Source organism: Phragmites australis, chromosome 3 (assembly GCF_958298935.1).
Source record: "Phragmites australis chromosome 3, lpPhrAust1.1, whole genome shotgun sequence".
Classification (NCBI taxonomy): Eukaryota; Viridiplantae; Streptophyta; class Magnoliopsida; order Poales; family Poaceae; genus Phragmites; species Phragmites australis.
Window position 1 is genome coordinate 46816265 of NC_084923.1, and position 27477 is coordinate 46843741.

The 27477-nt window shown below is 45.3% G+C and overlaps 3 protein-coding genes and 1 pseudogene across 3 annotated transcripts; 1 reads left to right on the forward strand and 3 right to left on the reverse strand.

The window, feature by feature from the left end:
* Positions 1-587: 587 nt before the first annotated feature.
* LOC133910795 (VQ motif-containing protein 8, chloroplastic-like) lies at positions 588-1061 on the forward strand. The gene has a single exon (XM_062353061.1). The coding sequence runs from the start codon at positions 588-590 to the stop codon at positions 1059-1061; it is 474 nt and encodes a 157-aa protein (XP_062209045.1).
* Positions 1062-8807: 7746 nt separating this feature from the next.
* LOC133913489 (myosin-binding protein 7-like) lies at positions 8808-12335 on the reverse strand. Its single transcript, XM_062356657.1, has 3 exons — positions 11113-12335; positions 9190-9236; positions 8808-9099 (listed from the first exon to the last, which is right to left on the reverse strand). The coding sequence occupies exons 1-3, from the start codon at positions 12025-12027 to the stop codon at positions 8997-8999; spliced, it is 1065 nt and encodes a 354-aa protein (XP_062212641.1). The 5' UTR covers positions 12028-12335; the 3' UTR covers positions 8808-8996.
* A 1987-nt stretch (positions 12336-14322) lies between these two features.
* LOC133913490 (carboxylesterase 15-like) lies at positions 14323-15658 on the reverse strand. Its single transcript, XM_062356658.1, has one exon. It carries the CDS (start codon positions 15477-15479, stop codon positions 14484-14486), a length of 996 nt encoding a protein of 331 aa, XP_062212642.1. The 5' UTR covers positions 15480-15658; the 3' UTR covers positions 14323-14483.
* A 4028-nt stretch (positions 15659-19686) lies between these two features.
* Positions 19687-20774, reverse strand: LOC133910796 (carboxylesterase 15-like; annotated as a pseudogene).
* Positions 20775-27477: the final 6703 nt, after the last annotated feature.

A 27477-nucleotide genomic window follows, 5' to 3' on the forward strand; every position in this document is an offset into this window, starting at 1 on the left:
AGAGACAACTTTTATAGATACTAGGCGGATTGGCGCTTCTACGCCACATCCGTTTTATTTGCACAGAATATATACATGTATCTATGATGTATTCATATTCGTATCATAGATACATGTATATATACGTAGGATCCGCATGAAGAGTACCTACAGTGCCTTAGATCTAGACTCACTCTAATTCTTAGAGCTTTAATATATAGTATTGATTATATTATATAATTTTTTTATTAGAAATGATATTGATGAGTCTTATAAACTACCGCTGTGTGAACGTACGTGCCCCCTTAATCAACCACCTTCCAAATGGAACGTCTGACTTTTCCCGAGAGCTGAAGCAAGCAAACCCAGAAAAAAAATGACAACAGTCATCTGCCGTACTTGACCGGCGACTTTTGACATTTTACTCACCCGTCCTCCAGCCACTTGCATGCCACGCACTCCGTCAGTCAGTCTCTCTCTCTCTCCTCCTCCTCTTCATCTCTCTATAAATCCCTGCGCATTGCACCGCAACGCTCCGTACTCCGTAGGATAGCGCAGGCAAGCAACAACCAGCAGCGTCAGCGAGTGGCAAGAAGCTAGTAACTGCCATGACCATGACCATGGCCATGCCTTCCTCGGAGGCGGCGTCGTCTCCTTCCAAGAGAGGCCTCCGAGGGCCGCGGCCGCAGCCGCTGAAGGTGTCGTCGTCGTCGAGGGGCTCGTCGCCGACGTCCAGGCCGAACAACTCCAAGAAGGCTGGCGCTGCCGCGCCGGTGATCGTGTACGAGCACACGCCGAAGGTCGTCCACGCCAGGCCTCAGGAGTTCATGACCGTCGTGCAGCGGCTGACCGGCAAGCCGCGCGCGCCGGCGAACGGGCCTACGACGTCCTCCATGCCGTACGCGCCGAACTTCTCGCCGGCGGTCGAGGAGAGCGGCGACCCTTTGCTGCTCACGCTCGGGCAGCGTCAGGCCGGCCCGGTGCTGACGTCTCCCATGGCGGCCGGGCTGCTCATGTCCCCGGGCTTCATCTTCTCCCCCAACACCATGCAGTCCATCCAGGAGCTCAGCCCCTTGTTTTAATCACAACCTTCAGTTTTTCTTGCTGTTCGTGCAAAATTTCGCATGGGGGTAAATTTCGCACGCACAGCATCTGTTACACAGCGCTTGCACTGTTGTACAATTCTTCTTTCCATTGGAGCTTCCTGATGTGTAAGCATCCTGGCTAGTTCATATGTTAGAAAGTCTATCTAGATAGGAGTATGTATAATACAGAAGTTGTTCTGTTCTTCATGTTCTCGTCCTGATTCAGTTTTGCTTTGGCCTTTCCCCAAACGCTTGCGCTTTAGCATTAGAAGAGAGATAGTGACATGCTGCCTCTCTGGAGAAATCGTCAGTAGTAGTTACGGGCTCCCACGATAAGTTGTAAGCATCAGCATCACTGGCACCAATGTCAAATGGTCCATTTGCATTTTTCTCAACCTTTCTCCATCCCTGAGCAGCACATTTATATATGTTTGATTTCTTGAAGTAGATTTCGCTGTCCTGAAGCCGGCAACCTCTTTAGAACCAATCAATCATAACACTTGGAAAATGTCGTGGTTGAAATGAATCGATCAATACGGGGAGGGGGGGGGGGGGGAATAGAAGTATGTAACCGAGTTTGCTTCGCAGACGAAGGTTAGCATTTCAAAATAGAGATGGCTATGAAATTCAGTTACAAGGAGAAAACAGATGACCCATCGCAGCACAAATTTGACACTCCTTGAGAAGCAAACAGTATGCGGCCAGAAGGGAAAACAACGTATTCCAGCATGTGCAAAGTGCTGACATTATTGTGCAGCAGGGTCAGAAGAGAAAGCAAGAAGGTGATCAACCCATACTAACTGAAAAATGCCGGAGTGATATTAACACAGCAAACAACGTCAGATACCACAGCTTAGTATGTACACTCTATACAGTGCTGTCAGTTAGCTACAGATTACAAGCTATTCAAGCCTAATAGTCTGAATAATGTTGTATATAATGCGATAAAATGAGCATGGACATCAATATTCCAAAACCAAAAGTACAAGAGCAGGACAGATCATCTCCATTACACATGATATCACAAGTAATCAACTGTAGTTCCCAAGTGATAAGAATAATAAACATGTGTACTAACAAATCTAAACAACAAGTGAATAAAATAAATAAATAAAGCTCTCAGATTGTTTGCAACAAATGGCCCTAGGAGAGTTAAAGTTCTGGGCTCTAAATATTGCAAGCTACACATCATAAATTGGGAAGAATCTAAGCCTTCAATTAGTTTCAGGTTATTAAAGGGACAATGTTGTTGTTCTATTCCAAAGTACAGATATTCAAAGAATGATATCAGGTCATAGCTATAATCAAAGCGACCAGAGAACAACAACTCTACAACTCATTCACCGATCGGTCACAACTGACCAAACTGGACCAACAACAGCACTCGTCCAGAGAATCAACCAAACAAAACCGATAACCTGAGAACTACACATGCCTGAACTAATATACTCAGATCAACCCAATTTCAGTTTACTATTACCATTACAGAGCATTTCACTTCAACCAAGCCGTCTAGATTAACAGATAGATGGAAAGGATGGGTGAAACTGGAATACTCACAGTGAGATTCGCTTAAAAGCTAAATCAGTAGAGGCAAGGCACGACAAAGAAGTTGCTATCCCAGAATCCAATTTGTTGTCGTTGCCACCGGCGACGAAGACAGAGATACAAAGCCTCACCACATCGCGTTGGCGCGTACGGGCGAGCCTCACCGTGTACAACTCCAAGAAGTAACAACAAAGGAGCTCCTCCCAGTCAACCTCTTCAAGCACCGAAGCACCAAGACCAGAGCCTGAGATCCACTCAACTCCAAATCAAAGATGTCAACCAAATAGAAGAGGAAAACAGTGAGGGAGGAAGGAGAAAACGAGTTTTTCTCTGCTTTCTTCTAGGGAGGAGCCAGCTACCCATATAGAGGCAGCAACGACGCCATCCAGCCCACAACCCTAAATAATCGGAGGTGTTTGCACCGCTACCTCCCCACTGGCCGCCACCAACCCCCTCTCTCACCAAGCACACGCATCGTCCCTACTCACTTGACATAGCAGAGCTGATGCCCATTTGTGCTTCATCACATAGGCTTGGGCCCGCCAAAGCAAATGGGTCATAAGCCCAGTCTAGAAGAAAAGCCCAGGGAAAACATTAAAATTCATATAAATATCAATTATCTTTCGAGTTTGAACAAATACCTAGTTGCATATAAATTGACTCACACAGGATGAGGAGGACTAAACCTTGATCCTCAGCCTTGGTGTGAGAGCCTCTTTATATACAACGCCCTGTACAAGACTGCTTTTGCCTTAGCTCTCGGGCTGGACTTTATGGTCATGTCCATGTACCTTAATTCATGAGTGCCACCTAGAGAAGTAACCGACTTCTATATGATTGTGACCACACAATCACACTCACATAGATGAATTCTCCTAGATGTCCTGTAGGACGACATCTATTGTCACATATCACTAAATTCATTAAGAGCCAATAACTCATCCTCTCCTACAAAAGAGCAAAACAACAAATAAGATTGATTTGCTCTTGTATCCACACAACTTGTTTTCCTAGAGCCTAGTTCACGGGATCTTCGATATCTTAAGATAGGTTACTGTTGGTGTAAACCTTATCAGTGAGCAGTAATCCCATTCCTCTTGACACTGCCTGAATGACTTTTCTAGCCATTCCTTTTGTGAAATGATCTGCAAGATTCCTTTCATACTGAATATAATCCACAATGATTATACCCGTCTCTACTGCATGCCTCCGCGACTTGAGTCATCGTTTTATATACTTTGAAGTTTTCATATTATCTTTCCTACTCTCCATCTTAACCAGAATAGTTTGGTTATTGCAATAGGTGAGACCAATCAGAATTGGCTTATCCAATATCGGCAGGTCAGAAATGAGCTCTCGGATCCATTCTGCCTCTACGACTGCTGAGTCTAGCGCCACTAGCTTAGCCTCAATTGTGGAGTGAGTAAGGATGGTCTGTTTAGATGATCTCCAAGACACAGCTCCGTCTGCTAGAGTGAAAACATATCCACTCGTTGCCTTCGTATCATCTAAGTCATTGATCCAGTTAGAATCACTGAATCTCTCTATGACTGCAAGATGGCCAGAATAGTGTATCCCTACGTTCTTTATCTCCTTACTTAAGTATCATCTCCAGTACTATCCAATGATCATCTCCTGGGTTGGACATATAATGACTCAACCTGTATACTGCATACAAGATGTCTGACCTAGTTACACTGGCCAAGTACATGAGAGAACCTATCACATGTTAATATTTTAACTGGTCTTTCTCATACCTTACATTTTTCTTCATCTTATCATTTGGATCATAGAGGCTTACAGTCTATCATTCCAAAATGTGTAAGCACATTGTCCACATAATATGAATGACTTAAAGTTATCTCATTCTCGCCCTTTAGCAACTTGATGTTTAAAATTACATTAGCCTCTCACAGATCCTTCATATCGAAGTTCTGAGATAGAAAATACTTAGTTTGATTTATCATTTCTAAGTCAGTCCCAAACAGCAATTAGTCATCCACATATAAATATAGAATTACACCCCTCACCATATCGATAATACACACTTATTGGCTTCATTGACACAGAAACCGATCAGGATCAATATACTATCAAACTTTTTATATCACTGCTTAGGGGCCTGTTTGAGACCATACATGAATTTGCTGCATACTTTATTCTCCTGTCATGTTACCACAAATCCATCTGACTGCTCCATATAAATCTCATCATCTAACTCTCCATTAAGAAAAGCGGTTTTGACATCCATCTGATGCATTAGGAGATATACGAAGTAGCCAGTGCTAAGAGCACATAAATAATGGACAATATAGCAATAGGGGAATGCGTATCAAAATAGTCCTCACCTTCCTTTTACGTAAAACCCTTAGCCACCAATCGGACCTTGTACTTTTCTATAGTACCATTGGGTCTGTGCTTTCTCTTGAAGATCCATTTACATCCAACCAGTTTGCAGCCAACTGGGAGGTATGCTAACTCCCAGATTCCGTTAGTGATGATCGAATCCATCTCACTGCGGACTGCTTCCTTCTAGTACTCTGTTTCTGAAGAAGCGTATGCCTCTGAAAGGTTTCGTGGTTCATCATCCACGACAAATGTGACAAAGTCATCTCCTAGTGATTTTCCAGTTCTTTGCCTCTTACTCTTAAGTTCCAATTCAGAAATTGTGTCACTGACACTATGAGGAGCAGGATCATCAACTAAAAGATCATCGATGTCATTCTCCTTCACTTGCATAGGAAAGATGTGCTCAAAGAATGTCGTAACCCGAGACTCCGTTATCGAGTTGACAGTAATATCTGAGACCTCAGAATGGACCACTAGGAATCTATAGGCTACTAGGGTGGTAAAAGATACTTCTTTACTCAAACGGCGAGATGCTTCTCCTCTCAACTGAGTGAAATGATTTACGGGGTTGCTTAGCTTGCACACACACCTCACACTTATGGCTCTTGTCATAATTATATGAGAGAATAAGATTTATCTTGCTCAAACTCGCAATTGCTTCATTATTGACATGACAGACGAGAATGCCATATATCAATGTTCTTATTAGAATATGAAGAATAGAAAATATTTGCGGAACTATCAAGATTAAAAATACGGAGCATACCTCTGCAATCATAGACTTTTCCTACAAACGACACACATTTGTTCATCACTACTTTATTTGACTCGAAGACTAACTTTATTCCTTGCCGACACAATATTGATCCACTGAGTAGATTACGGGTCATGGCAGGTGCAAACAGCACGTCCTTCAGGACAAGAGTTTTGCTGGAAGTCAACTTCAGGCTCACTCGTCCTCCTCCACATACTGCTACCGAGACCCAGTTCCCTATCAATACGGATCCACCATCTGCGCCATGTAGGTAAATACCCTAATAGGGTTAGGTTTGTTCCCTATTTACTGCCCGCAGACACGTTCATGGGCGCAGATTGCTACCCGATGAGTATACAGGTACGAGTATGGGTAAGGCTTATCCATACCCGTGGCACCCATTTACTCGTATAATATATATGGATATATGACATGTGGGTCTCCAATCCAACCCCGCCCCTCTGCTGTCTATTTCATCCCCTAATCCACCTGCCTCAGCTATCTACTCTATTCCCCAATCCACTTCTCTGCCCCCCACTCTGTATTGCCACAGCCAGACCGTAGCCTAAACCTGGTTGCGGTTGCCTAGGCAGCCCGGTCAAGAGGTCGGCCTCTAGCCGCTGAACCACTCGTAGCGCCTTGGTTTGCCATCTCCGTGGCCGGAGAACTTAGAGCCGTGTAACCTCGCCCCGATCTAGTCCCCTCATGCCCTGCTCTACAGAAGAGCCGAAGGCAGGGAGCCCTGAGAGGGCGACAGCAGAGGAAACAAAGGAGGAAGGGGCGGTAAAGGAAGCCATTGTTGTTGCTGCAGAGCCGGAGGAGGAACCGTGGTGCAGCTGCAATGTGTGGCGGTGCCCATGCTTGCCGTGGCTGTGCTGCTTTCGTTGGGCGGGGCAGGCGCGCGGAGGGGCCAGATCCAGGCAATGATTTCAGAGGTGAGTTGTTTGGTGAGGACCCTCTCACCTCATCTCTATCGTAAAGCTCGTCAGTGGAGATGGCTATCGGTGGGAGATGTTGGTGGGCACACGGGTATGCCCGCGGGTGACGGGTGTTCTCCATTCTTTACCCATCAATATTAACGGGCATACCCACGGGCAAAAAAATTGTTGCGGGTATGGGTATGGGAGAGCTCTATCAGTGCCCGTCACACTCGATTGCCATCCGCAACTTCACCCCACCATAGCTTGCCTTGGACTTCTCCTCGATATTTATAGCAGCGATGAGCTCATTAAGAATCAACAACTGCTTTAAGTGCTGACATGCAGTGACAAAGTCACGCCAAGAAGTGGACAACTTAGCTAGGGTGGCATTAACCTAAAAACTCTCAGAGAGAACACAACCATATTAGCCTAAGTCTCGCACGATCAACTGCAACTTATGAATCTGTTTCATGACTGATCTGCCATCTCCCATACAAAAATTCAGTTAACTTACCATCATGAAGGACTCATTGCCATTGTCTCTTTCAACATACTTGTCATTAAGCTCTGACCACACCTTTCGTGCTTCCTCGAACCCCATGTAGAGTCAAAAAGCTTGTTCGATAGGACAGTCAGAAGGCGTGCTAAGGTTGAGGCATTAGCCTTCTCCCAACAGGCCATTAACGGGTTGAGACACGTTTTTTCGACCTCGTCTTGCACGGCTTCCCCCGCAGAGGGGAGCTACTCTTCGGTGAGAACCAAGAATAATTCGAGCTCCATTAACCATAGTCTCATACGGGTCTGCCATCGAATAAAACCGATCCCATCAAAGCTTTCAGGCTTAATCGCGTTCGAGGACGACGGTGATAAGGCAGAGGAGCATGAACTAGCCATCTCAGAAGCAACTGGATTTCTAGATTGTTGTATATAATGCGATAAAATGAGTATAGACATCAATATTCCAAAACCAAAGTACAAGAGCAGGACAAATCATCTCCTTTACACATGATATCACAAGTGATCAACTGTAGTTCCTAAGTGATAAGAATAATAAACATACGTACTAACAAATCTGAAAAACAAGCAAATAAAATAGATAAAAGAGCTCTCGGATTGTTTGCAACAAATGACCCCAGGACAGTTAAAGTCCTATCCCCTAAATATTACAAGTTACACATCATAAATTGGGAAGAATCTAAGCGTTCAACTAGTTTCAGAACCTATATACCAACTCTGGAAGAAAGATTAAGGTGATAGTGTTATTGTTCTATTCCAAAGTACAAATATTCAGAGAATGATATCATATCATATCATATCTATAATCAGAGCGACCACAAAACAGCAGCTCTACAACTCATTCACTGACTAATCTGGACAATAAGTTCATATAGTACATTGGTCACAACTGACCAACTGGATCAACAATAGCACTTGTCCAGTGAATCAACCAAACAAAACCGATAACCTGAGAACTACACATGCCTGAACTAAGGTCAGATCAACCCAATTTCAATGTACTATTATCATCACATAACATTTCACTTCAACCAAGCTGTCTAGATTAACAGAGAGATGGAAAGGAATAGTAAAACCGAAATATTCACAGTGAGATTTGCTTAAAAACAAAATCAATCGAGGCAAGGAATAGCAAAGAAGCTGTTGTCCAAGAAATCCAATTCGCCGTCGTTGCCACCGCCGAGGAAAACAGAGATACAAAACATCATCGCACCGCATCGGCACGTGCGGGCAAGCCTCGGCATGTATAGCTCTGAGAAGCAACAACAAAGGAACTCCTCCACTCAACCTCTTCAAGCACCGAAGCACCAAGAACGAAGCCTAAGATCCACTCAACTCCAAATCAAAGATATCAACCGAATCGAAGAGGAAAACAATGAGAGAGTAAGGGGGAAAACGAGTTTTTCTCTACTTTCTTCTAGGGAGGAGTCAGCAGCAGCAACGACGCCATCCACCCCACAACCCCAAGGGAATTGGAGGTGGTTGTGCCGCCACCAGCCCCCTCTCTCACCAAGCACACGCATCATCCCTGCTCACTTGACCTAGCAAAGCTATGCCCATTTGTGCTTCACTGCATGGGCTTAGACCCGCCAAAGCAAATAGGTCACAAGCCCAACCTAGAAGAAAAGCCCACGAAAACATTAAAATTCATATAAATATCAACAAATAACACACTATATGGCAAGCTCAAAGCTTCAAAACCAAAACGTACAACTCAAATACTGTATGAGCCCAAAGAAAGAAAAAAAGCATCAAAGAATGCAATACACATGCACAATAGAGTCAAACAATCATTCAAAGCTCCGAATTTACAGGCATTTGGTCATAGGATTGAGAAGGTCGTATTCATCGCTGAGGCCTTGGCAGACGGCGCCAGGGACTCAACATTGTGGATCTGTTGAGAAGCAGCAGGAGGCCAACGAAAGTAGTCGACAAACCAAAGGTATACCTACGGAATATCCATAGCAGTAGTTTAGTTTCGCTTCAGAGTGGAAAAGGCCATCATAGGCGCATAACGAAACCATTGTATGTAGCATACTTGGCCATAGAACTTCTATTTCTCCAAAATATTATTGAGAGCACCCACTGCAGAAAGAGATAAAAGATGTCAGCCTTTCAAGGATGAACAATTGTGATGCTATTAACTAGTATTTCAAACTAGAAAAAAATGATCGATAACTGTATGTAGCTTCTCTAGGGAAGGAAAAAAAAAACTGAAAATGTATTATTCTTGTTTTGATTTTCCCCAACTACACCTTCATGTTTTGAGACAAAATTGGAACTGAGATCCTCCCTCCGTTCAGAAATATTATGCACATTTCTTTTTTAAAAAATCAAACTGTGTACTTTGACTAACATTTAAAGAAATTATAAGAATGTCTAGTGTATAAAAATTATATAATTAGGTTCACAATTCAAATTATTTCATACTATATAGATTTTGTAGCTATAAATGGTATATTTTGTGAGAAAACCTTAGTCAAAATCTAACTTCGAAGACCGAGTTCAAAAGAAATACGCATACTATTTCTGAACAGATAAAATATATAGCAAGAAGCACAAGTTTATCATGGTTATTTTATAGCGTCCTTGTACCAATGCTCGATGCTATGCAGCACATTATTATACCTTGACACATTGAAGAAAAATCTAAAGAAAATAATTAAATGTTCAAGTAAATATTAGCTCAAATGACCAGTTGGCCACAACAGTCTCGTGAGAATCTTCCCCAACTTTGGTAAATAAGCTCCTCTTAATCCACAAATTGCGTATCAAAAGTTGTCATAACACTGAAAACATTTTGGGAGAACTTTGTTCTGTAATAATTCGATTATTGACTGCATGAACGAATCTTCACTGTATTGCACTTCATGCATGTGAGATAGAACAATACATGTACTTGTTCATGCCATCTATGCAACTCAAGCAACAATAATGTAAGCACCAACGTGGATGTGTATTGAATTTGACCCAAAAAAATACAGATACCATATTTTGAAGAAGAAAAGAAAAACACAAATACAATCGTGTGCAAAACATCAACTGTTACTCACATAATTGACTGTAACACTGGACCTTTACTGAATAGTGCAACATGCTTACGAGGTAGAACATATGATTACTTCCGTATGACAAGCACACAATTCAAACAATAAATTTATAAATATCAATGTGGATGCTGCATAAAATCTTATCAGAAAAAAACACAAATGTTTCTTATATGCAAAATATCAACTGTTCCACGCTAGTCATATTATACATTTGGAAAATAAGAGAGATACTCACCAGTCACCGGTGTACTGATATTGATGAACTAAAAAGTAACATATTTCTAAAAATTGCAAACTGCTTCTATACTCCTCCAAGAACATAACCACATAAATCCTAACTACCGAGAGATATTAACATATACATATAATCTCAAAATTGCCACTCAATTGCTCTGAAACACACTTCAAGATTTATCTTCTGCAAGAGTACAGGAGACCTTCAAGCAAGTTTGAGCCTATCAAACTACAAATGCCAAATCACTAAAATTATAACATCAAGTGGACCATGGAATCCACTTCATCAATGAAGGTATGCAAAATCACAGCTACTCTAATTTTGATTAATTGTGCCAGTTGCTACCTTGTTGCTTCACTGTATAAGAATTCAGTACATCTGAACTAATGATAGATTGTTTCATCTAAGCCACCACAAGAAATTGCCTACTTACTTCTGCCCTCCCTAATAAAGAAATGTCAAGAATGTAATTCTATCTCCTACCCAACAAAGACTTGCCAACATTTCATTTCATCTAAGACACCATTAAAATCTTTCAACCAAATCCTTAACTGCAAAGTGAATAAATTCTCCAAATGTGCTAAATTTAGAACCTTTAACGCACAACACTAATGAGTACTCAGAGAGACTACCAGCTTAGTAACAATGACCAATGCTATGCTTAGCAAACTTATACCTTGCAAATCCTGACCACCGAAAAGCTGCGTGCTGGGACTGCCGCCTTCTTCACAATGGCTCCCTGCTCGGCAACCACATCCCAGCACAGCCGCCGCGCCATCTCCCTGGTCATCACCAGCTGCGCCCTCTCCGCCCGCAGCGCCGCAATCTCTCTCCGCAGCGCCACCCTGTCCGCCTCCAGCGCCTCCACCCTCGCGTACAATCCCCCTGCGTTCCCGTCCCCCACATACTCCGCCACCACCGACCCGGCCGCCTTCGTCGTGCTCGCGCACGTAACATCCACCGTGTACTCGAATTCCTTCTCCACGGGGGACGACGGCTCCTCCTCCCCGTCGTCGTTGTCAACAACCATGGCTTTCACCTCCATGCCACTGCTCGAGTCGCCGCCGTTCCGCTCCGCCTCTAACGCGGACATGTTGATCTGCTGCACCTCTTCGCCCTCCTCCTCATCCTGCTCCTCATTCTCGTCGGAGAAAGTGTCTGGGTCGATGCCGTGGGCCTGGAGGCGGTAGTGGTACGAGGCGGCGAGGTCGGAGAGCGAGGCGAGCTCCTCCTGGACCTCGCGCTCCCGGTCGGCGCGGCCCTCGGAGTAGCGCCGAAACTGGCGGGCCTCCATCTGCGCGGCGGCCTTCTCCCGCTGCAGCCGCTCGATCATGAGCATCGCCTCGCTCGTGGCCGTCTCCGCGGACGACCGTTCCGCGTCCAGCTCCTGCTGCAGCCCCCGCGCCGCCTCCTCCGCGGCCTCCTTCTCCCCCCGCATCCGCGCCGCCGCCGCCTCCAGCTCCTCCACACGCCGGATCAGCTCCGCCTCCCCGCCCCCAGCCCCAGCCTTCGGCGACAGCTCCGGCGACCGAGCGGGCGGCCGCCGCTTCACCGACCGCCGCGACGGCGAGGGGTCCGCGATCGGATCCATGGAGGCATGTATGTAATAGTGGCTGGGGGGGACACGCGAATCCCCCAGTCCCGAGCTGGGATCCCGCCGCAGCCTCCGCCGTCGGGGGCTAACGGTTGGTGCGGCGGTTGCGCGCGCGCGCGCGCACTGCACGGCGGCGAGGTAACGGAAAGCCGCGACGCCTCTCTTGCTGTGAGAGCTGGTCGTGGCGTCTGTTGGAAGCGACGTGAGCGAGATAGCTAGGCTGGAGCAGCTAGATTAGGAGGCAGCATGGCATTGAATAATTCAGTCGAAATGATGAATTCATTGATGGATTAAAAACAGGAATAGAAAAGGCGTCGCCATTAGAATAGCTTTATACTGGTGAGCTTTCCACGTCGCCTTGCACCAAACAAACCGTTTCCGCGCCAAGCAAAAGGTGCATTTACGATTAATAATCCTCTCCTGTCGTGCGGTGCGCCGTACTCATTCATATCATAAATACATATAGTTTTATATAACACATACTAATATACACAGTCAAAATTTAGAAACTTTGACTAATAATATACACAAAACTATTAGAATTTGACATATAAAAATAATAGTAATAAATTTGTCTTGAAAAATATTTTAACATCATCTAATTTTTATTAACTTTTACCAAGAGATATTTGTCAAAAATAATAATCAAACATACTTATTGTAGACCGTATCGACGTCCTAAACGATAAGTAAAAAAGAACGAAGATAGTACTCTTAATATATAATTTTAATCATTATTTTTTAATATATTTATAAGATTTATTGAACTTGTAATATTATGATAATATTTTTAAGACAAACTTACACATATAATTTTAAAATTAATTATTTTAAAAACTATTATATTAGTTAAAGTTTTAAAAATCTGATCGATTTTTTTTAGAACAACATGTATTTAGGGCTCCGAAGGAACCAAAGGGAAGATTGCACGAGTTGGTGGGTGGGGGGCTATGCCTATGATTCGGCGTCACGGTCGCACTATGTGGACGGCCACTAACCGCGGAAAGTCGTGCAGGGGAACTTTGGTGCGACTTTTCACGTTGCCGCCGGCAGATTGCACTAGCTGGCCACGGAAATTTTACTGGTTTCTCGCGGCCCGTGGACACAAGCCACAAGGGCGTTGGCCGGGGGAGTGGTGAGTGCTCGGCGCGTATTTTCGTACACGAAAAGGGAAACCGCAGTTGGCCTCGCGTTGCGGGGACGGGAAATGACGCTGGCGGCTCGCAGAAACTGCTGTCTCGTGTGGTCGCCGTGCTGGCTGATCCCGTTGGTTCTTCTGCCTCTCCGGGTCAATGGACAACGGTCAAGGGCCATGTGGGACAACGGTCAAGGGCCATGTGGGACGAGGCCGCGAGGGTAAGCGTTGCGTTGAGCCGTTGACTACGGCCGTGCAAGTAAGCTAGCCCAACGGTATTCAGGTAAGACCTTGTCTAGCATAGTTTTAGTTTTGAGATTTATGTAAAATTTATAGTTTGTAAAATAAAATAAAATAATTTAAATACATATTTTTAGTTTAAAATAAAAATAATATATCTCAATCAAAGATCATTAATATATCTATAACTTCAGTTCTAAAAATTTTTAAACTAAAGATGACCGACTTAAAAAAAAAAGAGTTCGTCAAGCAGACCTGAGTAATTACCGATCCGGTCCAGGATGGAGTCGGACAAAGGCGTGATCTAACAGATCTGTCGAATGTCTGAAATTTCTGAACTGATAAAAGTTGGACGCATGCCAGCCCCACGTGCCAGCAAATCGGAGCATGGTGTTGGTGATGGTGGAGCCGTACCTAACGTGACTTGTCCATCTTTTGTTTCCTAGTACAACTTTAAAAGCAGCTCAAATATCTTGCAAACTACTGCAGGATGCCTCCAGTTTTGCCGGCTCAAGATTTTCAGTACGATTTGTTCGCTTGCTATGCCCGATTCGAGCTGGGATAGCTTTCTGCCAGCGCACGGTTAGGTCATTGGAACATGAATGATCGTGCTAGCATCACTGATCTGGGGACTGGGGGTCAATTTTGTTCTTTTTACATTTCGCCGAATTCGGCTCGTTATGCATGGTGGTCTACTCTCGACCCATTGTAGACTATTTTTTCACTTGATCAACGCATCAACACTCTCAAGATTATTCTAGGTGCATTTGGTTTGTTTGCTCCCTCGTCTTGCCAAGCGAGGTTAGACTTGTTTTTGATGAAAGCCAATTTAACTCGCTTGGGCTGGAAAACACGAGCTGAAAGACAACTAGCAAACAAATCAAACGTCTAATTTCTTACCAGCCAAACAAGACAAGGGATTAAAAAACGCCCTTTATTTAGCGATCACATAAGGTTCAGTGCACAGGCACTCCAGCCAAGAACAAAAGCTCGTTACACTACGTCACTACTACGAGACTTATCGGCGTCGCACCTGTCGCAATCCGTCACATGGGGATGACAGAACGGAGCACCCAGCTCAGTTGGAAATGTCACTGCCGTTGCCGTACACAAACCGCTTGACGGCCCGGACCACCTCGCTCCCGGCGTCCCCGGACGGCTCGACGACGAGGAACCCGTGGTGCTGCCCCTCGAACTCCACGAGCTCCACCGGCTTCCCCATCGCCTCCAGCCTCGCGACGTAGTCCACCGTGCGGTCGCGCAGCAGGTCGTGCTCGGCGACCACGACGAGCGTCGGCGGGAGCGCGACGGCGCCCAGCGCGGGGCTCTCCGGCCCGAACGGGTTGGCGAACGGGTGGTCCCTCGTGGCCCCTTGCGGCAGCGCCAGCCGCCACGTCTGGTCGTACCCCGGCAGCGTGAGGAACGGGCCGGGCGGGAACTCCGCCTCGGACGCCGTCCTCTGCACCCCGCCGAACATCGGGCAGAGCATGACGTGCCCCGCGACGCGCGCCGGGTCGAGCGGGAGCTGGCCCGAGCCGAGACGGACGGCGACGTGGTGGACGATGTTCCCGCCGGCCGAGTCGCCGGAGACGAAAACACGGCCGAAGTCGGCCGACTCGGCAAGCCAGGGGTCGGCATCGTCCCCACCGACCGCCACAGCCTGGCCTCGCACCCAGGACATGACGGCCGCCGCGTCGTCGAGGGCCGCGGGGAGTCGGTGCTCGGGCGCGAGGCGGTAGTCAGCGGAGAGGACGACGGCCGGGAGCTCGCCGGCGAGGCGGAGGCAGCACGCGTGGAAGTTGGGCAGCTCGAAGGTGCCGAGGACGTACCCGCCGCCATGGAAGTAGACGAGCACGGGCAGCTTCCCGCAGGCGGCCGGCGGCTTGTACACGCGGAGCTTGAGGCCGTGGGCCGCGTCGTAGACCACGTCCTTCCACCGGACGGGCATCGCGGGAGGCACGGACGGGGGAGGGAGCGTGTTGTACTCGTCGAAGCGGACCACCGTGCCGTCGCTGAGGAGCTGGAGGACACGGGGGCAGTCCTCGACGACGTGTGGCGGCGAGGAGGACAACATCGCTGTTGGTGCTCGTGAGCTTGGCGCGACAAGAAGTGAACGAGCAGTTTATCTCTCGATCAGCAGATTGCAATAACCGGACGAAATCACTCCACTTTTTAACGACGCATTCGCAGAGTGGCACCAAATCGGCATTTCGTCTCGATGCTTTTGTTGGCGTTTGCTTGTTGGTTTCCCCTTTCTTTGCACAACCACCTGTCAGTCAACCGAAGTGACCTGGAAGGTTAGTAGATGATACCTGGGACCTTCTTGCTGTCACATCTAGCAAGATTGTTCCTCGAAACATAGTACGAGTAGTATTCAACTGACTAGGTTCGTTGTTTCATTGACTGATCGAGAACCTATACTAGTAGTACGACTTGATGGCTTCCTCGTCAAAAAGATCGTGATGCGGAAGATGCAGGGAAACTCTGGGTTGGATCGGATGACAAGTTGGGTTCAATGGACATGGATTGAGGCAATAACCAAGCAAGTGCCGAAAGAAGGTAAGAAGAGAGTAGCCGGCCTTGTGCTATATACATAGTGGAATGTATGGAAGAAGCGAAACCGACGAATTTTCCAAGGGACGAACAACCACAGTTGGCGGTAGTCTACCGGGCAATGGAGGAGATCAAGCTCGGACGCCTTGCTTCCCAGTAGCTAGTAGCTTGAGATACGTTTCAGAAATGGCTGTATGCTCCCTGTTACTCTCTTTTGTTCCTGTATAAGCTATCAAATTTGCAACAAGGGCCTAATGGCTTACTGGGAGGCGCCACGGGCCCTTGTAAACTCTCAGAAACTGTTCTCATGTCTTTCTTAATGAATGGACACCGCTCCGTTTACGGTAAGAAAACAAGGAACATTACCTGAAATTTCAGCAACCATGTGTCGTAAGATAAATAGTAAGATAGTTCGCATTAATAACGTTGGATAGTCTCACTATAATATTTTATTATGATAATTTTTATTAAAAATTAGTCTCTTTAGTTTTTTATAAGGCTAGTGTCATTTAGTTACAAATCGTATAAAATTAGAAGAAGAAATAAAAATTATATCAATATATTTGTATTTCATAGATCTTTTAATACGATATTAATTTTATAGCTATTGATAATATATTATAAAATAAATTAATGATTAAAATATATTTTTAAAGATTTTTTTGAAATTATAATATGCTCTATATTTTGGGACGGAGATAGTATAGATTTATCAATTCGATCACTGTGTAACTGTGTATTGACAAGTATGACTATATGAGGAATGAAATGGTTTTAACTCCTCTTGATTGCTCACTGACTGATATTTGATCGTACAAACGAGTAAAACAAATTCACAAAAACAAACATGTCAAATGCATGGGGACAACAAAGTGCATGCCCTAACAAGTAAAATCCGTACACGACGAACATGACCAAATAGCACAGGCCAACAGAGTCGCGATCGACCGGATTCAGTTGGTGTTGATGAGATCAGTGCCTCCTACCGGTGGTTATTACATCCCACCGATAAACAGTATCTCTAATAAGTGAATAATAAATTCAACTGGTAAATAATATCTTTATCAATGAATAGTATATTCGATCAGTGAACAATATTTTCAACCAACGACCAATGATTGAACAGTATATTGTGAACCACCACGCGCCAACAACGCTCTAAAGTTAATCAGCGATGAAGAGAGCCTTCTCGTGATCCTCACACCAAAGAAACGCAAGTTTCTCCTCAATATTTCAAAGTTAGTAGTCGGCATCAAGATGATCATCAGCCTGAAAGTGTGCAGCTGAGTCCTAAGAAAACTTTCACTGTGCGGACAGGGTGGGCGGGAAGGACGCGGGAGGGAGGCCATTGGCGTCCGTGTGACGGACGAACGTGCCGTCGCTGAGGAGCTGAGCCATGCCGGCGAAGTCCTCGACGACGTGCGGTGGAGCATCGCCAAAGACGGCGGCGGCGACCCCAGCAGATGCCGAGGACATGATGGTTGATGGACAGTTGCTTCTCTGGGGCTGAGCACGAGAAGCAGTTCTTCAGTTGGACGCAGCTGCTGATTCTCTGCGCCATCTTATAGGACTACACGTCAACACGTTGCTTGGCACCCACGAACCTGCTCGCTAATCTCATTCGTTTTCGTGTTTTCACCTCTGTTCCAAGTTTCATACTTTTGACTTGTCTCGCTGCAATACTCTAGAGATTCAAGTTTTGTATTTTTTAGTCATCAGTTAAGGAATTCGACTTTTATATTTTCTAAGTTATTGAGTTAACTCAAAAAAAAAAAAAGATTCATCGTGCTCAATTAAATAAAAAAAACTAAATACTAAACCAAAACTAACTATGAGATATCCACTCGTGTCCGTAAATGCTCATACAGGAAAAAAAAACGTGCCGATTAAGAATGCAATTTCTCTTGCAAATCGTTCCGGGATTGGCGTCTGCGGTAGTGTAGTACGACGCGAAACCGAGCTTCTTTCGTCCTGACTTCCTGGTGACTTCGCTTTGCAGGAGAAGCCGCCGTGATGGTAGCGTCGTCCTATAAATTATGTACTGATGATGCAATTGATGGACGACCTTTTTTCAATTAAAGGGAAGGAGATCGATCGTTCAGTGTTGCACCTCAGCAGCAAAATCAGTTCTGATGTGTTACGTCAGTTTGCAGTGCTAGTGCTTGACACTTCGACGAAACGAACTCCAGGACAGGAAAAGCTTATACCACTTTTGTGACACTTGGGGTTTTTTTTTGGCCGTCAAATTTGCAGAACTAACTAGTGCCCTACGTTAATAGTGTGATTAGTCTTGCTATAATATTTTTATCAGATAATTTTTGATTAAAAATTAATCTCTTTAGTTTTTTTTAAAGGTAAGTGTCATTTAGTTACAAAATGGGTAAAATTAGAAGAAGAAATAAAAATTATGTTAGTGGAAAAGAAAATTATTTATACTCCAAACTTGTACCCAAATTGTATACATGTATTGGTTTGATTTGTATAATTTTTATCAACTGTCAAAATTGTGCATCAAATGTAGACAGTCCAACCAAAATTAGAATATGTTTGCGTTGCTCGCATGCTGTGCCTTGCCTGCTGCCTGCTTGATGTGATGACCTTGAGCGTACTTCTTAATCTATTATCTTAGTAAGATTTTTTTAAAAAAAATATTATTTTTTATTACAAATTTTAGCTATTGATTAATTTTATTTTATATGGATTATTTATTTAGGTCTTTAATTTTTATAATAATTTGATTTTTTATAAGACTATATTTGATATGGATCGTTATTTTTTCTATTCTAACCTCAATTTTAATTATTAACAATTTTATTTTATTTAGATTCTTTATTAAGACATTTTGCTTCCTAAAGCGTATGGAAATCAATATGCTAATTTTCTATCATTTTTAGTTCCGATTTTAGGTATTTATTAATTGTATTTAATATGGACTATTTAATTTTTGAATTTAGTTATTTATTAATCGTATTTTATATATACTCTTTAGTTTAATCTAGATCGTTATATGTTCATACAATAAGTATTTTAGATCTTTTTCTTTTTTCGATTAACGTGATAATTTTGTGATTTTGAGAGTTAATATGATAACTCCTTTTTCACTTAAATAATAATATAATAGATGCAGAACTTTTCTGAAGAAAGTGGTAGAATGTAGTCATGGCACAATGTCTGGCGCCTTGGATAGTGTGAAAGGATAAAACGTGATTTTGAGTGTCTAATTTTGAAGTGATTGGATTTTGTTACTTTCCAATCATTTTTTTAACTATTGTATGAGCATCTAACACGTGCATAGTATTGTGATTTTAAGCTATTTAGTTGTAGCTTTAAGTGATTAAAAACTTTCATGCAATTGAAAAATTACTGGACCATAAGGCTGACCGATGATGTTGGTTCTATGTGATAGTCGAACATAGGTGTAATATCTTATTTGATTTTGAATAGCGTTAACTATGCTTTTTTTTTTCTGTTCACCATCAGTGATAACTCTAGAGTAAAGAGAGGTCCATCATCATTAGCTGGAGTAGAGCAAAAGAGTGGCAACTTGTATTGGATATTTTGCTCATAATATTTTTCATCTACGTTTCACGCACATTCATACTACGATGACTACGCCCTTATCGCATGACTATAAATTTATCACTGAAAAAGCTCTTATGTGTATATTATAGACATGAGAATTTTTCATGCTTCGCAATATAGCATCATTGATAAATGTGTAATTTCCCTCTCTTTCCTTACTTTACGATTGACCTATGTGTTCACTAGTAAGAAAGATGTTATGAATCTTCTTTATTAAGGTCACTGATTTGATACCATTTGGTGGCACAAGTGAGCACAACAGAACAGAGACACAAAACCGAACGTCGTCACGCGGGGGACAAGACAGCAAAGTGCTATAGACTGTAGCAAGTACATATTGATCAAACAGTGCAAGCTGGGCAATAATGGAGCCTCGATAAACTCTCAGCTGGGTAGGTAGTGTGCTGCTGCCGTAGAGAAACAGCCTCACGACACGGATCAGCTCGTTCCCCGCGTCGCCCCACGGTTCCACGACGACGAAGAACCCATGATGCTGCCCTTCGAACTCGACGAGCTCCACCGGTTGCCCATCGCCTTCAGAGTTCAGCCTCGTGACGCCGTCCACGGCACGATCCCGCAGCAGGTCGTGCTCACCGACCACAATGAGCATCGGCGGGAGCTCAACACTTCAACAGCATCAAGTGCGGCCCGAACGGGGTTCAACGCCGGGTGGTCTCTCGTGCCCCCTGCCGGTAGAGACAAGCAACAAAACTGGTCGTACACCGGCAGCGTCAGGAACGGGCCAGGAGTGTACCCTGCCTCGTACACCAGCAAAGAACGGCCAGAACAGCACGTGCCCGGCGACGTGTGCCGGGGCGACGCTGTGCAGGCTCGACGGCGACGTGATGGGCGATGTTGCCGCCAGCCGACTCACCGGTGAAGAACACTTCGCCGAAGTCGGCCGACTCGGCGAGCCAGGGGTCAGAGTCCTCGAGTGCCGCGCGTCAATACAGAAAAGGAGGGTCCGCGCGTTGTCGTGAGCAGCCGGCAGGCGGTTCTCAGGCGCGACGCGGTAGCCGGCCGAGAGAACAATGGCCGGGAGGTCACCGGCTAGGCGGAGGCAGCACGCGTGGACGTTGGGAATGTCGAAGCTGCCGGCGCAAAATCCGCCACCTTGAATGAAGACGACCACCGGGAGGTTCTTGGAGACATCACCGTCGACGTAGGCAGAAGATGGAGTTGGCTCGTAAATGCGGAGTTTTTGGCTGTGGTCTGGGTTGTATACGTTATCTTTTCATTGGGCAAATAGGGTGGGTGGAAAGGGTAGGGCCGGGAGGATGTTGGTGCCTGAGCGACGAACAACTGTGCGGTCGCTGGGGAGGTGCGTTTGGTTTTTATAAAGGTTGGATGGGATTGTATTGTCTTGTTTTTAGATAAGATTATCTAATTTTTTATTTGGTTAGATAGATGTGATGAATCAATTTTATATTTGGTTAGTGAGGATTAGAGTGAATATGATGAGTCAGTTTTCTGTTTAGTTGGATTAATTGGATGAGCTGAATTGTCACATATGAAATTATGCATATTCATATTTATATGTATTCCATAAGCATTTAGATAAATTTGTGAATGCTTAAATTTAAATTGAATTAAAAAGAGAGTATCACATGAAATGATAAAATACACATAAATAGAACATTATAAAGGAACTTATTTTTTCACCAAATAATTTAGGGTGAAATATTTTTATAAATTAGTAAATCATATGAGAAGAATATTAATGGATTTTTTCAGATTTTTTAGGATTTTATTTGATGTATTAAAAATGGCTAGAAGTTATAAAAGTAGGTTTCTTTGGAGGATTTTAATTAAATATTAACTTAGTCTTCTTAGATCAAACTAATGAAAATGAGTTGTTAGAGAGCTCTAGTTTACTTATGAAAATATTTAAAAATTTTGAACTACTTTTGTACATAGATAAAATCGAGAGTTAAATAAAAAAACATGAACACACATATACACACAACATACCACTCTTGCTGGTGAGTAGAGGAACCGGGTGGCGTCATCCAGGTCTTTTTTGGGATAAGCTTATCTAGATCTGAAGAAATATTCTCTTCGGTTGGATGATCCTGTCCGTTGATCCACAAACCAAATATTTGGCAAGATAAAAACTTAGACAAAACCATCCCATCCACCCTTCTTATGTGAACCAAAACACACCCTAAGCCGGCGAAGTTCTTCACAACATGTGGTGGTGCATTGCCGGAGGCGATGGCGACTTGCTGAAAGGTCGATGCTGAGGCAGAGTACTCGAATCAGTATTCATTCAGTTGGATTCACATGCATGCTAGCTGTCAGCAACATTTTATATGGACTACTCGCTGCTTGGCGCCTACGAATTTGTTTGCTGATCTTCATAATTATTTTGAGCTGGATAAGAATATGACCGCGTTTGGATCATTTGCCGTCACTTGTCTTAGAAATCGGATATTTGATTGTCTTAGCTCGTTGCCTTGGTCATGTACTTTACAAGATTTACTTCGCTAGTCTGGACGAGTTGAAACCGCTCTCCGACCCTAACAAAACTATTTTTACCGAGCGAGTCGGGCTGAACGGACAAACCAACCAAACACGCTCAACGTGAGACCGTGAGACGACAATCAGTCCACCACTAGCCTAGCCAGGCAACCGCCGAGAATCCTCCTACGTACCAGAAGCGCCGGTTGCTGTCCGGCCTCTTTCGGCTCGTTGGAAAGCCGCGCCGGCGCACCACCACACCAACTCCAGCCGGCTCAGAAAGGCCAAAAAATTCCGCGACCTCCTCCACGATATCCCGCGTTCCCGACTCGACCCCGGCGGATTTTTTTTTTATATTTTAGCCTTTTTAAAATCAATATTTTAATAATAACTTGTCGAAACCTAAATTTTCAGGAACTAGCACTTTTTATCACGCTAAAATAACTAGCGTGACTCTTCAACGTAGTCACGTCACATTCATTGACGTGACTAAAGTGGTCACTCTGACGAAAACTCCGACACCTTTACACGTGGATTCGACGTGGCAGCCTGAGTCACGCTAAATTGGTTGGCGTGACTGGGGGAACAATATTTTTCGGATGAACAGTGTTTTCTGCGGTTTAAATTGTTCTCTTTTTGCTTTCTCTATTTGAACAGTGAGGTTGTCGTACTCTAAAATTTATGAAACTTTTTCTGTATGTCCTATAATTCATGATGAATCCATTTTAAAATGATTCACCTCAATTCCCCATCTAGGTTTCAAAATAAAAAAAAACTCCAAAAATGGGTACTTTTAGAAATTCTCGTAATTTTTAAGGCCTCAAATAAATTCCAAAAAATCTGAGAAAATTCATTAATATTCCTATCATGTGGCGTAATAATTTCTAAAATTATTTCCAACCCTAGGTTACTTGATGAAAAAGTGAGTTCCTTCGCAATGCTCCATTTATATGCATTTTTATCATTTCATACTATTTAGCCTTATAAACGTCCTCTAAATAATTAGCAATTATATTAAATTTTCCTCAAAATTTTGCCAGCGCTTAATGCAACATGTGCAGGTCCTATTTGCAAACATGCACATCCAATAGAGTCGTAGAATTTGAATTATTCAATTTCGAATGTTGGTATATGTTACAATTTGTTCTATAACAATAATACTTAGGTGACTTGTGGAGCCAAAAAGTATTGCCATTTGCGGTCTAAACCATACCAAATTTATTGTATGGATAGTTCAGAATATGTTTTAGCCGAACCACACACATGATTTTTAGTAAAACTAATAAACTTTAAATTGCGCATGTTCAAACATGGCTAAGTGCTATGGCTACCCACAGGCTTTGAGACTACAGTGCGAATTAAGCATTTTGAAACGTACATTTAAATTAGGAAATAATTTCCAATTTTGTTGAAAGTAGGCAATTGATAACATTAATGTTCTTAGGTTTAAGCCATGAGATATGTTCATCAAGAATCTATACACAATTTAGGTTATATTGAATGAAACAGTGGCAACCATTATCCATGAGTAGTTTAACTGTGGATTGGAATGAGCCATCCGATGGTGATTACACGACAGAGCTTTTAGCATGAAATGACGACACATCTGTCGTGACAAGATTATCCGAATATATTCTGGATGACAAACCAGAAAAGTTCCATAGACTTGATTTTGTACTATTGGATCAAGAGGTATCCACAAACATTAGGTACTTTAGAAAAAATAAAAGAGTATACATCATTTAAAATAATTTTCTATGCAAATGTATAGGGAAATGCAATGAAAGCTCAAGTGCCACAACGCCATGTAGATCAATTCAAAACACACCTTAGAGAAGGAGTTGTACATTTCATAAAGTTTTTCCAAGTGTTCCTAGCTAAGAATAATTATCGAGCAGTTGACCATATATACATGATAAAATTCATGAGTCACACTGAGGTAATTGAATTCCCTGGTGCTTCTCCAACGTTCCCCAAGTATGCATATACTCTAGCATCCGTTGATACATTAAGGACCAGAATTGATTACACTAGAGACATGTCAGGTAACTATATATTCATTATATATTACATCTACCATTCCTAATATACATTTTATCTATTGTAATACCATCATATAACTTTAATAAAATAACATATAATCTAACATTATACAGACACAATAGGATAAAGGGTCTCTATTGAACCTACTACAACAACTTATGTCAAAGGTATTAAGAAGACTGTCGGTGTATCAGGAACCAGGGGTCCCTGAGTCCCGAGACCGGGCCGGCCATCCGCCACGTGTCACCATCCCGCGAGGTCCACCCTGCAAGATAAGAAGAAGCTAAGTCCCGGGAGAAGGTGCTCGGGGCCGCCGCCTCTAGTTCTCGAGCACCCCAGTTCCCCGATGACCCGCAGAGTCCAAGTACCGGGAAGGAAGTACTCGGAAGGGTCCTCGCCTACCCCCGAGTACTGTAATCCCCCAATGATACAAACAGCCAAGTGCTCGGGAGAGAGTACTCGGGGCTGCACGTGGCAGCCCCCGAGGACTCGGTTCCCCGAAGGTTTCACCCGAAGTGCTCGGGAGAGAGTGCTCGGGGCTGCACGTGGCAGCCCCCGAGGACTCGGTTCCCCGAAGGTCTCACCGAAGTGCTCGGGAGAGAGTGCTCGGGGCTGCACGTGGCAGCCCCCGAGGACTCGGTTCCCCGAAGGTCTCACCGAAGTGCTCGGGAGAGAGTGCTCGGGGCTGCACGTGGCAGCCCCCGAGGACTCGGTTCCCCGAAGGTCTCACCGAAGTGCTCGGGAGAGAGTGCTCGGGGCTGCACGTGGCAGTCCCCGAGGACTCGGTTCCCCGAAGGTTCGCGCAAGATCGTCCGACGACCCGAAGGGTCCCATCGTCGGGGTGTCAGCCAGTCAAAGGCCCAATGCCGCATTTAATAGGCACGCGCGGCCTGACATCCTGACATCCTGACATTCTCAGCTGCCCACGCCCTAGTATCAGACCCTGCCATGCTCTGGCAGGGGGGCGTGGGACCATTAAATGCACGGGTCCCGTCCCGTTTCACCCGGGTGCCTCGGGATAACATTGCCAAAATCGAAGCGCTCTACCTGCCACCCTGCCCCGGCAGAAGAACAAGACAGGGTGGGCGCACCGGGCACCTCTGTGGCTGCCCGGTGGGGCCTCTTAATAGCGCCGGAGGACATCTACAGTGACGGATGGTCGGATGCATGCCGCATTTTTTCACCGCCTCTGTCACTTCGCCAAGACGGAATGATGACGCCTTTCTCCGTGGCGCCTTGGCACTCACGCCCCCTCTTTTCCATTCAGGATAAGTCGAGGTCGGCGCGCCTATAAAAGGAAAGGATGGAGAACACATAGAAAAAATACCCCGAAGCTCAGATCAAAAGACGAAGAACATCACAAATAAGCTCGAGCCAAGCTAGAACACGAGAGTCTCAAGCTCTCTGTAGACAGCTCACCCCTGTAACCAGATACATCCTTGAAGAATTCCCTTCAAGGAAAGGTATAGCACTCACACAGGAGTAGGGTGTTACGCCTCCGTGCGGCCCGAACCTGTCTAAACCGCGGTGCACCCATCTTTCTTGCACTAGGACGATCATCTCCCACCACCAGCCACTGCATTTATTTCCGCTCCCATCTATTTCCCAGACAAGCTCGTTCAGGATCATCCCCCCGGCCGAATCTTTAAAAAGGGGTCTCTCGGGATCCCTGCGACAGGAGTTCATCCTCCGACAGCTTGCGCGCCAGGTAGGGGAGACTCCGTTCTTCCTCGTCTATGGCGCCGAGGCAGTCCTCCCCTCCGAGCTCACTCTGGGCTCCCCTCGAGTGCATGCATACTCTGAGGGTGAGCAGGAGCAGCAAAGGCGCGACGACGTGGACTACCTGGAAGAGCGCCGGCGTTATCATCTGCGCCATGTCCGGGCCCGGTCTCTCGAGGTGGGGGACCTAGTTTTCCGACGCGTCCAATCGCGCGAAGGAATGAATAAGCTGTCCCCTGTGTGGGAAGGTCCCTTCACCGTGATCGCGGTCCCGCGAGCAGGTTCTTTCAGGTTGGCGACGGAGGAAGGACAGCCACTCCCGAATCCGTGGAACATCGAGCATCTCCGACGCTTCTGCCCATAGATGGTCGTGCTCGCGGCTAAGGTCAGCAAGGCCGGGGGCTTCTCCCCGCCCAAGCAGTCCAAGGGCTCTGCCCCTTGGGTAAGTCGTTGTCGCCCAACCTTGTAAATATTGTACATTCGGTATTTCAATAAGCAATTGCTATGTCGAGATATTTTTTCTGGATTCCGTATGTTTAATCTGTCTGGTGAGGTGCTCGGTTGTGCGAGAAAAAGTTTGCTCTCTCATTTTCCCCGCTGATAAAAGAATCCCAATCAGTATGCATGCGAGCAGTCGCCGCTGACTTACGTCCGACATGGTAGGCTGTGGTGTTCGGTGTCGTGGCAGGCTCCCGGGCACTACCGAGTTTTGGGGTTCTCTGAGTAATCCCATCGCTCGAGCTGCTCGAGTAGTCCGGAGCTCAGGCCCCCGGAGCGGACTGTCGGTGCTCGGTCTGGTATGTCATACCCGGGCGCCACTGAACCATAGGACCTCTGGGTTATGCCTCTGTCCGCTCTTGTCCGCCGGTTTGGGTATTCAAGAGGTCTCGGGTCGAAAACGAGAGCAGTCTATAGCAAGTACCGCACTAACAGAGCGCACCAGACAAAGATATTCTATATTCTCTCTTAAGTCACAGGCTGGCGATCACGAGCAGTTCGGCCGCGGGGGCTTAAATGCCCCGGTCTCTGGCCGGCCCCAAGGGTCCTCGGGTGGTCCTACCACTTAGGCGTGGGTGGTCGAGATCACCCGACCCCGGGAGCCTCGTATGCCTCTGGGCACTCGGGCGCTACGCTAAAAGAACCAAGTCCCCGGGCACCCGAGCTCGGAAGCACGCCCCTCCTGGATCGGTTGGCCGAAGGGCCGACAGCTGTCCGGTGAGTGGTTATATTCAGACAAGTCTGCTTTCAGTAAATTTATGTTCCCGATTCATTCTCGGGGGCTCTCACGCTTTAATCTGTTCGGCGAGGTGGTCTCCTCGCACGCAAAACCCTGCCGCGTGTCTACTTTTTCTCAGAACAACAGGGCGGTTTGTAGAAAGGAGTACCGCGTGTACGGTAATGTCTGACCGGAGCCCTTCGTGGTGGTCGTGGTGTTCGGTCCGCTTTTAAGGACCCCGAGCACTACCGAGTCCTCGGGTGCCCTGAGTAATCCTATCGCTCGAGCTGCTCGAGTAGTCCGGAGCTCAGGCCTCTGGGGCGGGCTGTCAGTGCTCGGTCCGGCCCGTTTTAAGCCCGGGCACCACCGGACCACGAGGACTCTTGGTCACATTCTCGCCCGCATGCGTCTCCGGTCTACTAACTGGGTGGTCGCGAGGTGAAAAAGTGTTCACCGGGCACGGCGTGTTCCGTGCTGGATCGATCTATCTCCCGGGCAA